Source organism: Grammomys surdaster, unplaced genomic scaffold (assembly GCF_004785775.1).
Source record: "Grammomys surdaster isolate TR1022 unplaced genomic scaffold, NIH_TR_1.0 242, whole genome shotgun sequence".
NCBI lineage: Eukaryota > Metazoa > Chordata > Mammalia > Rodentia > Muridae > Grammomys > Grammomys surdaster.
In genome coordinates, this window is record NW_021604687.1 from 2,590,561 (window position 1) to 2,605,372 (window position 14,812).

The 14,812-nt window shown below is 34.0% G+C and overlaps 1 protein-coding gene across 1 annotated transcript in view; it reads left to right on the forward strand.

Annotated features, from left to right (window-relative positions):
• The window catches only part of Grm5 (glutamate metabotropic receptor 5), a 492,924-nt gene that overhangs the window by 10,005 nt on the left and 468,107 nt on the right, over nt 1-14,812 (forward strand). Inside the window, exon 2 of the mRNA XM_028774696.1 lies at nt 8,430-9,286. Coding sequence (XP_028630529.1) covers nt 8,629-9,286 — 658 coding nt within the window. The 5' untranslated portion in view covers nt 8,430-8,628. The remainder of the gene's footprint in view (nt 1-8,429; nt 9,287-14,812) is intronic.

Genomic DNA, 14,812 nt, shown 5'->3' on the forward strand with positions numbered 1-14,812 from the left:
GTTTCAAGGCACAGGCCAAGAAGATTTTGTACTTTTCCACCACCTGGACCCTCTTACCCCCTCCCCTTGTAAAACATGCTATAAAAAAAAGCATTTCATGTTCAAAAAAGAAAAAGAAATTAAAAAAAAAAAAGAAATGTGGATGCCAGAGACAGTTGGATTGTGTTCTGACAGTTATTTTTGATAGGTATGAAATATTCTAAAGAATATTGCCTGTAAGTTTCCATAGTGAGGGGTATTAATGTAGGTGGTAATCATAATACCTTTTAGGGTTTTTGCAAGGCTTATATGAAATAGCGTTTATATGTTTTCATAACACACTAAATTCAGCAATTAGTAAGTAAATATAGATCAAGTTATAAAAATGAGAAATATGTTTTCAAGTATCTGATGACTGATATTCTAACAGGAATAATAATTCTTTACAGTCTCTAGAGGTATGTCATAAATTTGAAGAAAGCATCTGGGGGCTATAAAATGGTTAAATTTTAAAATCTCTGCTTGATAATTAAATTGAGACAAATTAGAAATGGTGAATTTTTTTTTTGCTTTGTTGGAATAGGCAGTTTCAGGTCTTCATGGACTACTAAACCACTTGTTTAAATGATTTACAGTGTTTTAGTGAGCTCCAGTGTACAGCTAGCACTTTTTAGCTAATGCATAAAATTACAGATTTCATCTTTTTGCGGTGCCATTTATGGCTTTGGGAGGATTAAAATATGGCCTATTCTTTGTCTTCAGCTAAACAAAGAGGATGCTGTTCTCTGTTGTTTACAAAGTCACAGATGTAAGAGTCAGATATGGATGACAGAAGAGCTTTTCTACATTGCATGGGTCTCAATACCATTATCCTACTGAGTGTTTCTTATCTATATATGCAGTTATTTCTATAAATAAAATTTACCAAAGGCAAACAGCACATGGAATATTGACACCCAGCTTGTGATGAGACTATGGCTTATGCAAAATAAATCTTGTTAGTGTTGATGTCCTGAGCTATGTGATTTGCTTCTGTGAGGATTAAATTATATAAGAGACATCTGTGCCAGAAAGATGGTTGGGCAGTGAGAAGATTGTTGAAAACAAAAGACAATGTAAGCTTCAAGTCTGATCACGTCATCATTTGTTACTTACAGCAAATGGTACCCACCAGTTTCTCTTTATCTATATTCATATAGGAAATGAGGCTGCATAGTTACTAAAGGCAACATACATATTTCTGCATTAAATCTGTCACTAATGCTTTCTATAATGTGCAATGAATCCAGAAATGTAGATGGTATTAAAGCACTTGATTGCTTTTGATATTAACATGTTAAAGTAACATGTTATATAAAGTGAACAAATTTGAATGAATTAAAGAATCTTTATGTTATTAGAATTGAGGCCTACATTGTTTTATCATTTCGATCATTATATAGGGTAATACTTCCCCATTAACCATATCAAGAACTTACTTTTTACTCAGCAACTTGCCATCCCTACAGATCAAGAAGTACAACACACACACACACACACACACACACACACAAATACATACACACACTCACATACATACACATACACAAACACCCATTTGTTTTTGAGATGGTTGTTTATGTGAATTAATGATAGTCTGTTATTGTTTTATAATTTGTTGATATTTTATGAGGATTTCAAGCATATAGAAAATTGATTAGGTGCTGAAGTTGAATCTCCAGAACCAACATCAAAAGCCTAGCACAGTGATTCCTACATGTCATTCCATCTTTCCTGCCCTGGTGGTCAGAGGCCAACAGATATCAGAGACTCACAATCCAGTCAATCTAGTAGAAATAGCTATTCATTTCCAGGTTCAATGGGAGACCTTTTTTCCCCAAAAAGGTGCACAAAACAGTGATTAAGGGAAACAACCTGTTATCAAACACTGGTTTCCACCTCTGTCTTTATTGGCATATCCCTTCCATATCCCAGTGTGTATATGTCATTTAATCTCCATGAGTGTCATATAGTATCAAACGCTGGACACTCTCTCGTTTTGTGATCCTGTTTTTACTTAATTTTTTGAAAACATGGGGGGAATATTCAAGACTCTCTGATCATTTCTCTAGTCCAGTTCTCATCTTTAAAGTCCTGTTAGGTCCAACCGCACAGGGTTGGGGGTGACTGTTGTGTACTTAGTTTTCAGGAAATGGAACAGAGGAAAACTTGACCAGGTAGCCAAAAAGAAGAAGATGTAAAGGCAATTCATTTCAAAATTTTTCACGTTTAGAATTTATCAAACATTTAATTCTCTGCAAGGATTAAACCAAATTATGCTCAGGGTAGCGCATACTTAATCTTTAATGAGTTTTAAATCCATTGTATCTGGAAAATTAAGTAAACAGCTACCACTTTAGCTTAGAAATAAATAGCATAAGAAAAGTATGAGAGATGGCTAGGAAGAGAAAGTGAAGTATGAATAAAGTTTCCTACATGTGCTCAGAGGCCATAGGAAGCATACCACAGTACAGCATCGAAGATTTTGGAATGGAAACATTTTAAAATATTTCATTCAGTCTTAGCATTTGAATACGGGTAACAATTTATGCTGTTGTTAGTAAGAGTGAAAGTCTTAGCAACACCAACTGGCCAAGGACAGTTCTAGGATTTATACTAGCCTTTACTGGATTTTAAGACTATTACCTCAACTCTGTAATAAAGGTCATTGTAACAAACCATATCAAAGGGCACAGCCAGTATGAACAAAGCTATGGGAACCAAGTAAGGCTGAGTAGGGGACTTCCAAGGAGGAATGTGCCAGCAGGCGGCCAGAGGTGAATGGCTGGGAGTTAAGGTTGCCAGAGAGACTCCAGGAGAATTGTAGAAAGAATTTGTAATCCTCAACCCAAAAAATATTGGAATCACACCAATAAAGTTAGAGATATTTTTTTTTAAGAAATAAAACTATGTATGTCAGTTTACACCCATTTATGACACTTAATCAAAACTAAATCATATAGGCTTTTCATCTCTGTTCAATACACTATGGCTATAATATATATCACTCTCCACACAACTCAATTAAATCATATGCCTGAAAGTTTCTGAGCCAAATGCTGCCTCCTTTCTAGTTTGTTGTCGTTTCTGGATATTTTCACCCTCAGAATCCTATGGAATTCAGCTTGTGTAACTACCTTTTGTTTTTCTGCTTCCTAGGTGATTTCACCTAAATTCTTGGTTTAGATGCTGATGCCTCCCACTTTATTTTATTTTATTTTATTTTATTTTATTTTATTTTACTTTATTTTATTTTATTATTTTTTTTACAATTCAGACATCTCTCTTGAAACTCAACCTAGTATATTCAACTGTTTTTCCACATATGTTCATAAATTTTATTAAGTATACAAAACGTCTCTATCCAAATTTGCTCCTCCTCCCTCTTCAAACACAATGAAGACTTGACTTCACCTGCCCAGGTTGAAAGACCAACTCCCTCACCCTCACCAAATTCTCCTTACCTTCTCATCTTAACTCACCTGACAGCAAAACCCTTTCATTTTACCTTCAAAATATACACAGTACCATTGCCATGACCATCATAGATATAGATGCTGCATCTACTATCCAACCACTAGCACCTGATTGAGTTCCATAGATTCTTCCTTGCTTTGCCAACATCTGCCTTTGTGCTGTTTCTCTAGTTTAAATGAGAGTCAGAGTTTAACCCTTATCTGTTGAGAAGCCTTGAAGGAAAACAGTACAAACCAATGTACAGCCAAATTCTCCTGAAGTCCAAACAGGCTTAACACCATCATAGGACCTCACAAACTAGTCCCAGCTTCTCTCTCAGTTTACAGTAGATACACTGGTTCCTTAGTATTGCCCAAGTAACCAGACAAAGTCCCATCTTATCAATTTGATATTAACTTTAATCCTTATCTAAAATGTACTTTTCCTAGATGTTATCCTGAGTGGCACCTTTAATTTTTTACATCTATATTTAATTAATATCTTTAAAGTTTATATCATTGGTAACATCTTTAAATTATCATGCTTATCACTTCATATCTTGCTCCATTGTTTAGTGCTTTTATTTTATTTTATTTTATTTTATTTTATTGTATCTTTTGGGTTTAGTACCCTATAGTATAGGGACTTTCCCTTACTTATCTTGTTTATCATATAACAACTCCTTTCTCTGTTAGTTTTGTGTAGGTTCCAAAAGAGCATGAGCTTTCTCTATCCAAAATGGAGCCCGCCAGGTCTAGCACAATCTTTGGTCCAAAGTAACCACTCAATAACTATTTACTGGACAAAGGAGTGACAGTGATCTATGTGATGTGTTCTCTAGGCATGTATTTATATTTAATCTCTATTAATTTAATAGTATTTTGACAGTATGAAGGATATTTTTCCATGAGGTTAGTAAGCTGATAACACATTTCTGCTAAATTTCAAGACTACAATGTGTTAATGTGTATGGAGAGGGAATTATCTGTGTATGCAGGGAAATGACCAGAGGGAAGGCTGTCAGGTGTCTTGTGCTATCATTTCTAACCTAGTTCCTTTGAGATAGAATTTTTCACTGAACTGGAGCTTGGCTGGTGTCCCAGCAACCTTTCTATATATGCCCTTTAGGTTTTAAGCATATGAGAGGCCATGCCCAGATTTTTATAAGCATTGTGAATTAAACTCAAGTCATTATGCTCATAAAGAAGTGGCTTTTATCTAAGCCTGAAATGAAAAGTAAATGTATGTACTTCCTAGTAGGAGACACAATACACACTATATACATCTATGACTTTTCTTTATTGAATCATCATTGTCCCCTATGCCCAGAAGACTCTTCACTACTTAAACTGCAAAGAAATTTTATTAATTTCTATGTCACTACAAAGTAAAAGCTGTGTCTTTATGATCCCTCTCATTTTCCCGAACTTTAATATATTGCTAATATATCTTTTATAGTAATGGGTACTAAGGCAACAATAAGGTCATGAGGATGACAGAAAACCACATTTTAGACTCATCATAAATATACAATATTCGTTAGCACATTAGAATTTGTTGACTAGTATTTAACATCAAAACTCATATATAATATATATTTGTGAGATAGAGGAAATAAAATAATGTTTGAACATTTAGATCTTTATAAGCAATGTTGATATAATCTGCAATGCATACAACACATAAAACACAACTATTTAATCAAATATCATCAAGACGTAGAACACACATTATAAATATATCTTCAATGGAGCCAGATGCATACTTTTTTGTTCATCATAGAAGCCTTGGATATGTCTCTGAATATATGACCACCATTTTTTTCATTGTTATCACCTGTTCTTCCTTGCCTCTCACTCTGCATGTTGTTTCCTTTCCTAAGTTGATTTTTTTTCTTCTGAAATCTATCCTTGACAGGCTCATTTCTTGGCTCCATTTTTGACAAGTTTATATTGCTCTTTGGGTGTTTTCATGCATTCTTAAGATTTTATATACTGGTTGCTCTCTATTTATGTCTCAAACTAAACTTATTTCCTAAGCCATGCCTCATACATCACTTTTCTGTTTAGCATATGTTCCTAGACACGTTAAAAGCATCTAAAATTTAAAATATTTAGAAGAAAATTATTATTATCTTCTGCTGCTCACTTGCTCTCATATCTGCCTGTATCATCTCCTTTCACAATATTAAAATAAGTTAGTTTTTTGGACTTTCAGGAACAGATCAAAATTCGTCTATCTCTACTCATATATTATTCATTAGCACTCATGAGGAGCTGTGTTTCAAGTTATGTCTAACTGTGTCCACTTCTCTCTATTTTTACTGTTACCAGTCATGACTGAGATACTGTCATTCTAGTCTAGATTCCTATGTGTCTTCTAATCAGATTTCTTCAATTTGTTATCTAGAATGTTCTGCTGCATGAATGAATTCAAAGTTAAATTTTGTCTATCATCTGCTTACATCTGGGGAATGACTTTCAGTCATTCACATTAAACATTAGGAGATCCAATAGAATCTGACTCTTCTTTAGCTTTATAAGCCAATGCTATGTCTCTATCCTTCACCCCTAATTTTATGTCCTAGTCAACTTTCCACTTAAATATCTTTTACTTTTTAACAATTTTTGAATTCATTAAGTGTTCATGGATATATTGACTTGTAAAGTCTATGAATATTTGGAATATACATACCATTTTTAGTGTTAAATATTCAATTCTCAAGATAAAATAGTTATATATATATATATATATATATATATATATATATACATTATAATGTTATATATAACATTTATAGAGAGAGTTATTGGGTTATAATGGTTTCTTTAAAAAAGAAAATGATAAAATTAATGTGCATCATTGTGCGACCTTTTCACATATTTTCCACATAGTAGGTAAATTTAGTTTGAAAGGGTCAAGCAATTAGTTTCATGTATAAAATGGAGATATGAGTACTTAAATATGTACACCATATCTCCTTATATATGACATTCCTAAGACAACCCTATAAAATTAAGTTGAATGTTCAGTTTCATATTTTTGATAGGTCATTTCTAGACTTATACTCTAGAATAAAAGCAAGTCATATTTTGTCAGTGAGTTTACTTACTCATTTTTATGATCACTCTTTAATGACCATAAGAATAAACACTGATTCCATGTCTTTGACCTTAGGAGATTCAACAGACATATTAAGAGTGTTCAGAAATTTCCCCATAAGAAAATGAACTAACCCTTTTTTTCCCTTCAATTTTGTCTAGAATGCTAAATTATAAAATATGGTATACATGATTCACACACAAAACCTTGTGTATACAAGTACCTCATTATTCTGGAACATGTAGCTATTGGTGAAATTTTAATTTTAGTGTTTGGTACTATGCAAAGAGTTCTTTCTCTGTTGCTATGGGAACAGTTGAAGGAAACAGTGTAATAAAAGTACCTCTGGTGAGATACGTAATTCAAGTTATGTTCATTGTGTGTCCAAACTACAGTTTTTCAAATTCTGATGAAGTCTAAAGTCATCATTTTTCTTAAAGATGAAAATTAATGGCAGAAATTCCTAAAGATATATATTATCAATGTATTTCTTGGGTACTAATCATTGTCAAACAATTTAAAACTCTTGGTTGGCCATGATGGTGACATCAAATGTAAATCCAATGAAAGAAAACAACCATTAATTTGCTAGTCTTTTTTTTAAAGCATTAATGCAGAATTTGCTATTGGAAGCTTGGGATAAATTTTCTTCGTCCTAGGAATTTAAGCAGTAACAAACAACTATGGTGATAGCTACACCAAGTTTCTTCTCAGAAGGGTAGTCCCAGCCTTTTGAGCCATGTCACTGTGGGATTTTTATTTCTAGATAGTGATAGAGGGCTGACTACTATGAATTTTATTGTAAAAATTCCAAAATTGTTTAGAAAAGTCTTTGGAGTACCGAGAAGAATGCCAGAGAATAATTTGTCTTCGCCTAACTACAAAGTTTTGTTTGAGCTTAAATAAGAAAATAGATTCTGCTGGGAATTCATATATCCCTATTCAGTTTAAGATATTTGAAAACATGATATTTTATATTGATGATTATAAGGCCAGCATGGCACATATCATCAAAATTCATTCAGTGGGAAAATTGTTTTTCTGCATTGTTAAGCACTTTACTAATAACTATTAATATTAGAATTTGTAAATTATTTTCTGCCAAACTTGTATGCCTGTCACTCCTGCTTGCTTATAACATTTTGCTTTATAATATTCAAACATTCTTTTCACACATCTTTGAAATATGTATCACATATAAAATGTCCCAAATCTTATAGATCCCAGGGAACTCATACAATCTGCTTTACATTGCCTCAACGTAAGAAATGTACATAATTTTATGTTTTTCTTTGTGGGCTGTTATGGAGATCTAATTCAGGATCTTGTAATGAACTAGTCAACTACTGTACCACTGAGCTACAACTGGCTCTTCAACGAAGATTGCTTTTATAACTGAATAATTAATAGATGCTCAGTGATGAAAATTTGGAAAGAAATTGAAGTCTGTTTAAAGTTAAAATAAAAATGGAAATTGGGAGCAATCCCAGCACCCATAGGTTACTCACTAATTTTCAGAAGTGTTTAGGGTTCTGTGTTTGGAGGATTTTTATTTCATGAAGTAGTTTGGATCCTAAGAAGCTCTCTTTCACAGGTATGTCTGCTGCATATCACATTTGCTTTTCTCTACTCCAGATGAACAACAACAACAACAACAAATTAATGTAAAACAGTCAAGGTTAAGACACTTTCACCTGGTGACAAAACAAAGCACAAAAATTTCCCAAACTTTTCAGTTCTTTATTTTTGTCTATAATACCAGTCACACTATTTCTCCATGAATATGAATGTTAGGCATCTCCCTGAACTAGTATGTACACTGTTCAAACTCATGCTCCTCATTTCATTTTCAGGTTATGAATCTTGTGATCACATGGATGCATCTAACTCAACATTTGCTGGGGACTTTGTTATTTTTTAGAGGATAATATCTAAATTGCTGTCAAATTCCTCAATGCACCACTCAACGCAAGGCATCATTTGACTGTACCTATTGGAAATCTGAGTTCCCTCCATCATGATGTCTTTATTAGCTTGAATTCCTTTCCTAAAATGGTCCTTCTGTTGATCCTGTCAGTCCTACTTCTGAAAGAAGATGTACGAGGGAGTGCACAGTCCAGTGAGAGGAGGGTGGTGGCTCATATGCCAGGTGACATCATTATTGGAGCTCTCTTCTCAGTCCACCACCAACCAACTGTGGACAAAGTTCATGAGAGGAAATGTGGGGCAGTCCGTGAGCAGTATGGCATTCAGAGAGTGGAAGCCATGCTTCATACCTTGGAAAGGATCAATTCAGATCCTACGCTATTGCCCAACATCACACTTGGCTGTGAGATAAGAGATTCCTGCTGGCATTCTGCTGTGGCCCTAGAGCAAAGCATTGAGTTTATAAGGGATTCCCTCATCTCTTCAGAAGAGGAAGAAGGCTTGGTACGCTGTGTAGATGGCTCTTCTTCCTTCCGCTCCAAGAAACCCATAGTGGGAGTTATTGGGCCTGGCTCGAGTTCTGTGGCCATTCAAGTCCAGAACTTGCTCCAGCTTTTCAACATACCTCAGATTGCTTACTCTGCAACCAGCATGGATCTGAGTGACAAGACTCTATTCAAGTACTTCATGAGGGTTGTACCTTCAGATGCCCAGCAAGCCCGAGCCATGGTAGACATAGTGAAGAGATACAACTGGACTTATGTCTCAGCTGTGCACACAGAAGGTATGTGATTCCCTCTGTATATATTAAATGTTTTATGATACTTTTCCAACTTCTCAGCTAAATGTTAAGCTTTTGCATGGTTAAAATGTTCTTCACCATTTTAGGTATTTTTGATATGCTTTAATTTCACCGGAAATTAATATCACAGCTAATGATATTTGAGCTAATATAATAATTTATGTGTCTATTAATTTGTTAAATAGCAAGATACATTTTCAACATGTATTGTGAAATTTCAAATTCTTATGATCATGTTTTTGATACTTTTTTATAAATATGTTTTCAGTTTTTTGGCTCTTCAGTGAGTAGCTCACATTTTTAATATTCTATCATTGATCTTCTTTTGTTTTTGATAGATAAATATGCACAGTAAGGAATGTAGCATAGTATGTTGTTATGGAGAATTATCAAACAATGTAGACTTAAAAATATTTGTTATATAGAATAAATAATCAAACATGCAAAAATAAAAGTGATTTAATTTTATGCTTATGTAGAGCATATTTGGGACACATAATTTTTATAAAATACATAATATTTTGAAATGTATGGCTTTGTTACATAGAAAATATAGTAATAAAGGGAAATATCTAAACCATACTTTATAAATAATAATTATTTTCTGTTACAAACAGCACACCCCAATGCTTTCGACTATGTGACTTTTCTAATTTTTGGTTTGTCTAAGGCTATCGCAGTACATTTGTATTGACCTATAGGAGTTGTGTGATCTAAATATTGCAGTAACAGTTTTCCTAAGGAAATTAAGTCCACATATTAAGCATGATAGATTACTTAATAAGACAGAAAATACTTTTTAAATCTTATGGAAACACTTAGAAGAGAGAAGACTTAGAATCTTTAATAACATATCAGTTGGGCACTTTCATGCAATACAAGATATTGAACTGAGTTGTAGGAATTTTCTTCAAGTTGAGAGTGTTTATTCAATTAAGATATGGCAGATTCTAGTAATCAAGTAACATGATAACATGCATTTCACTGTATAGCCCTTCATGCATTATATACAGAGCAGTACAAATAAAAGCAGTAAACTAGGCTTCAGAGAGATAATTGATATCTCTCTATCTCTGGAAGTTTTCATCTATAAATTGATAGTTTACCTTTAGATATATTGATGTGTCTGAGTACTTGAATGTTTGAACTGTAACATCTTTGATTTTTATTTTTCATTTTCTGAGAGAACATTATGTTCCTTTTACTTTCAGAGTCCTATCCATTGCAAATTGTCTCTAAGTAATAGTCTATCAAGTCAAACCCTACACACCTTACGTTTCCTTATCTCTCCTACAATCCTGATGTTTTTCATGTAAAAAATTTCAGTTACATTTGATTCTCACAACAATATAGTGATATTGTCTGTCTAGATATTTTGTTCCAATTTTAAGAAGTAAAATATTTAATGTGTTCAAATAACTAATTTATATATAAATACCTAATAGTAATTTTAGAGCCAGGATTATAACATTTAGCTACTAACTTAGAGTTTTATATACCATTATAATTTAAAAGGGTCCAATGCTCTAATGCTCCTGATACACTCATGTAACATGCATTTGTTAAAGCAAATATTTGCAAGTACTTTGGATAGTTCTGTATATCAAAATCTTCTATGGATTTTTCAGTCTGGCAAAGAGGATGAAGCATACACTAATGTTCAAATAACCATAACTCAGTGTGACAGAAGATTACGAAGAATGTTTCTAAAGTACATTGATGGAGGGTAACACTACCTTTTGTTCTGTGATGTGGGAAGCCTGGTGGAGAATTTTTATCTTCTAATTTTAACAGAGAGAATACTGATGCTTGTTTAAAAATGAAATTCAAACATAAGAATTGTTGAGTTTTAGTCAAGGATATGATAAATTAGAACGTAGGAGCTCACTTCAAGTTTCTGAAATGTAAAGTCTGCACACCATGAAGAAGAGGGTAATTCAATATTAAGCTCCTAGGAAAACTAATTATTACCTTCACATTAAAAAAATTCAGTTACTGTTTTAATATAAATTGATACCATAATACTAAATAAGTAATCTAATAAAACACATGATAACATATTCATAAAGACATTGTTATACACCTGTTAAAATGAATGACATGCTGTGTTGCTAATGATATAAATCATCTCTAAGCTCATTTTAAGTTAAAAAAACAAGGTGTAGTTCTTCATATTTGGAATTCTATATGAACCACTTGCTTATGTTTTCATGGAACTGTTAACCATAAGTAGCAAAATTTTAAATATTATTATTCTTAGAAGAAATCTAAGTCAATAAGGGGTTATTACAGGATGAAAAGATATATATTTTTATGGATAAGTTTTGCATATGGTCATTTAATGTTCTATGATATATAAGTTGTCTATTGTGATATATTATTTAGAGTAAAGTATTTTCTTCAATTTTCAATTTCTATTGAATGGATAAAATATGGTATTTTACAAACAGGATTTAGCGGCTGTAGGTTTGAATATTCATTTTTGTACTGTACATTTTTTTCTGATGATCTCAGAATGAACTTTGATTACAAACAAGAATATGTGTAGCGAGCATATTTGTCATGATTCCTTATTTTTTTTCTTCTAATAGTGGAGTGGTATAGTTGTTCACAAAGAAAATCTTCTTGACACAAATAAGATACAGTAGTATGGGATTGCATGGAAAGTCTTGATGTAGTGTCTGCTGTTATTTTACATGGCTCTTTAGAAAACTTCGGAGCTTTTACATAAAATGAAAATGTTAGTTCATGCCTTATTCTACCTACCTACTGACATGTACACTCATCTATCCATCTGTCATCTTTCTACCCATAACCTCTCTGTATGCATCTTAATTTCTGTCTCTCACTAAGTTAGGATAATTCCCTGTAGTTCCAGACCAATCACTCTCCAGACCCCTGCATTTATTCTGGTTATCTTATAACTCTCCCTATTGTTCAGTTGACTATTCCCTTTTTTGAATATATAGAAATTTCCAAATGCTTTCAGAGGATCTATCAATTATAAAAAATTAAACTCCTATTTTTTTTAAAGCACCTTGTCTTCAAATTATCAAGTTGCTTTCCACTAAAAAAATGACAGTTCCGTATCACCTAATTCTTTGGCAACAATCACAATATGTTCCCTCTAGAAAATGTTATCCATGCTTTCAGAAGAAGCACAGGAGACCAGGGATTCAGATTAATATTAAGTGATTGTACTTGTATTTCCTGTAATTTATACTGCCTATAAAACACAAGAATTAATATTTCCAGTGACTTACAATATATAAGAAACTATACCTAGAATTTATAGGCAATGGGATTTATACAGAGCAAGTGAACAGAGGATAAAGACAGTATTCCTGAAGGGCAAGACAAACTAGTCCTTCAGAGCTACAGAAGAAAAGAAGATGCTATGAGTCAGAAGAGAAATGTCACTCTTCTTAAATGAGTCAATCCAGCCAGTACTCTTTCTGCTCTGAGAAAACTTGAGAAGCCTTTTGCCTCACTACTTTTGCAAAATTAAGCACATGTGTGCATATGAATCTGAATAGATGGTACTTGCCTTTTTAGGGCTGTGACAGTTTGATTTCATTGATAACTCCAATTAAAGACTTCCATGAAATTTTTATTAAGTAATTAATTTATTTACATTTTATCTTGATTACAGCTTTCTCTCTGTTCTTTCCTACAAGTCCTTCTATTTCACCTCTCCTTTCTCTGTCCTATCTTCCCTTTCTCTGAAGAGAATAGGAAGCTTTTCATAGGTACCTACATGCCTTGGTTTACCAATTTGCAGTAGGACTAGGTGCAACTCCTTTGATTGTTGGTAGATAACGCAGTTTAGTTACGGGAAATTGATCCAAAGGCAGGCAGCTGAGTCAGAGACAGCTTCTGCACCTGTTGCTAGTGGACTCACCAAAATACCAAGCTATAGCTATGTGTATATATATATGTATATATATATGTATATATATATACCTATGCATATATATTAGGTCTATAGCATGAATGCTCTCTGGTTGACAGTTCAGTCTCTGTGAGCCCCTATGGTCCCACCCAGGTTATTTGATTCTGTAGGTTTTCTTATGATGTCCTTGACTCCTCTGGATCCTTCAATCCTTTCCCCCCATTATCCGTAAGATTCCTAAAGTACTGCCTAATGTTTGGCTCTGGGTCTCTGCATCTGCTTTCATCAACTGCTGGGTAAAGCCTTACATGACAGTTATGCTAGACTCCTGTCTGCAACTGAAGCAGAATATCATTAATACTGTCAGGACTGTGTAGAAATACTTTTATTCACCACAGATGTAATTGTCATTGTGGAAGCTTACTGTTGAACCAGCTTACCCTGTCTAGTTCTTTCTGAACTCAGCTGTTCTCACTCAAACCCTCTCCTAGCTGACAGATGCAAGCTGGTTTCTCTCAGCTTCTCACTGAATTGCCCTGCTTGACCTCAAACTAACTCTGGCAATTTATTCTAATTGTCTTGCTTCTTATTCTCTGGCTTCAACTGCCTCTGCTGACCTGCATGGAACTGCATGAACTCACTATGACCTCAACTCATTGCACTGCATTCACCGCATTCACTCCAATTAATACGACTCCCAGCTCACTAACAAATAGTCTGAACTCAACTAACTGAACAGAACTGACTCTCCATGAATTGATCTTGAACAGCCTTTTTTTCCTCAGAATTGGGTGTATACTATTTCTGGCTCATTCTGTCAAATTTCTCTAATTAGACACTTTATCTAATTATAGGTGTGTACTAATGATTCTAGTCAGATGGATTAAAAGTGTGTACTAACGGCAAGCCTGCATTCCAGCTGAATCAAACAGACCTAGAAGGTCTTTGGATGTGATCAGAGCAGCTGTGTTGCTGGATTAAAGTTCTGCTACCAGTGTGAGATCTTTTTCATGTTACAGGTTTTAGGTTTGGTCAGTCATCGTTTGGCTATTCCTTCAATTTCTGCTACAATATTATCCCTGTAGATATTGTAGGCAGGACAAACTGTGTTTCGAAGGTTTTGAGGGTGGGTTGGTGTCTTCATCCATCCAGTGGAAGTTTTGCCTGGTCACTGGAGGCAGTCATTCCAGGTTTTATATTCGCTGTTACTAATAGCCTTATCTAGAGTCACTCTTATAGATCCCTGGGAGTTTCCATTGACCTAAATTTCTAGTTTGTCCCAGAGATGCATCCTCTCCGATTTCAATTCTCTTTCCTAGTTCTCCCTCCATTCTTTCCAGATTAGAACCCTTCTTACCCCAACCCTCTGCCCTAACCTTGTTTGCCTCCTCTGTCTACCCATAATGCATTTCTCTTTCTCAAAGCGATTCAAGTTTCCTCTCTTGGGCCCTCCTTGTTGCTTAGCTTCTTTGGGTCTGTAAATGGTAGCATAGTTATCCTATTACATTATGACTAATATGCACTTGTAAGTGATTACATACCATGCTTGTTATTCTGGGTCTGGGTTACTTCGCTCAGGATGATCTTTTCATGGTGTTATTGTTTTTAATAGCTGA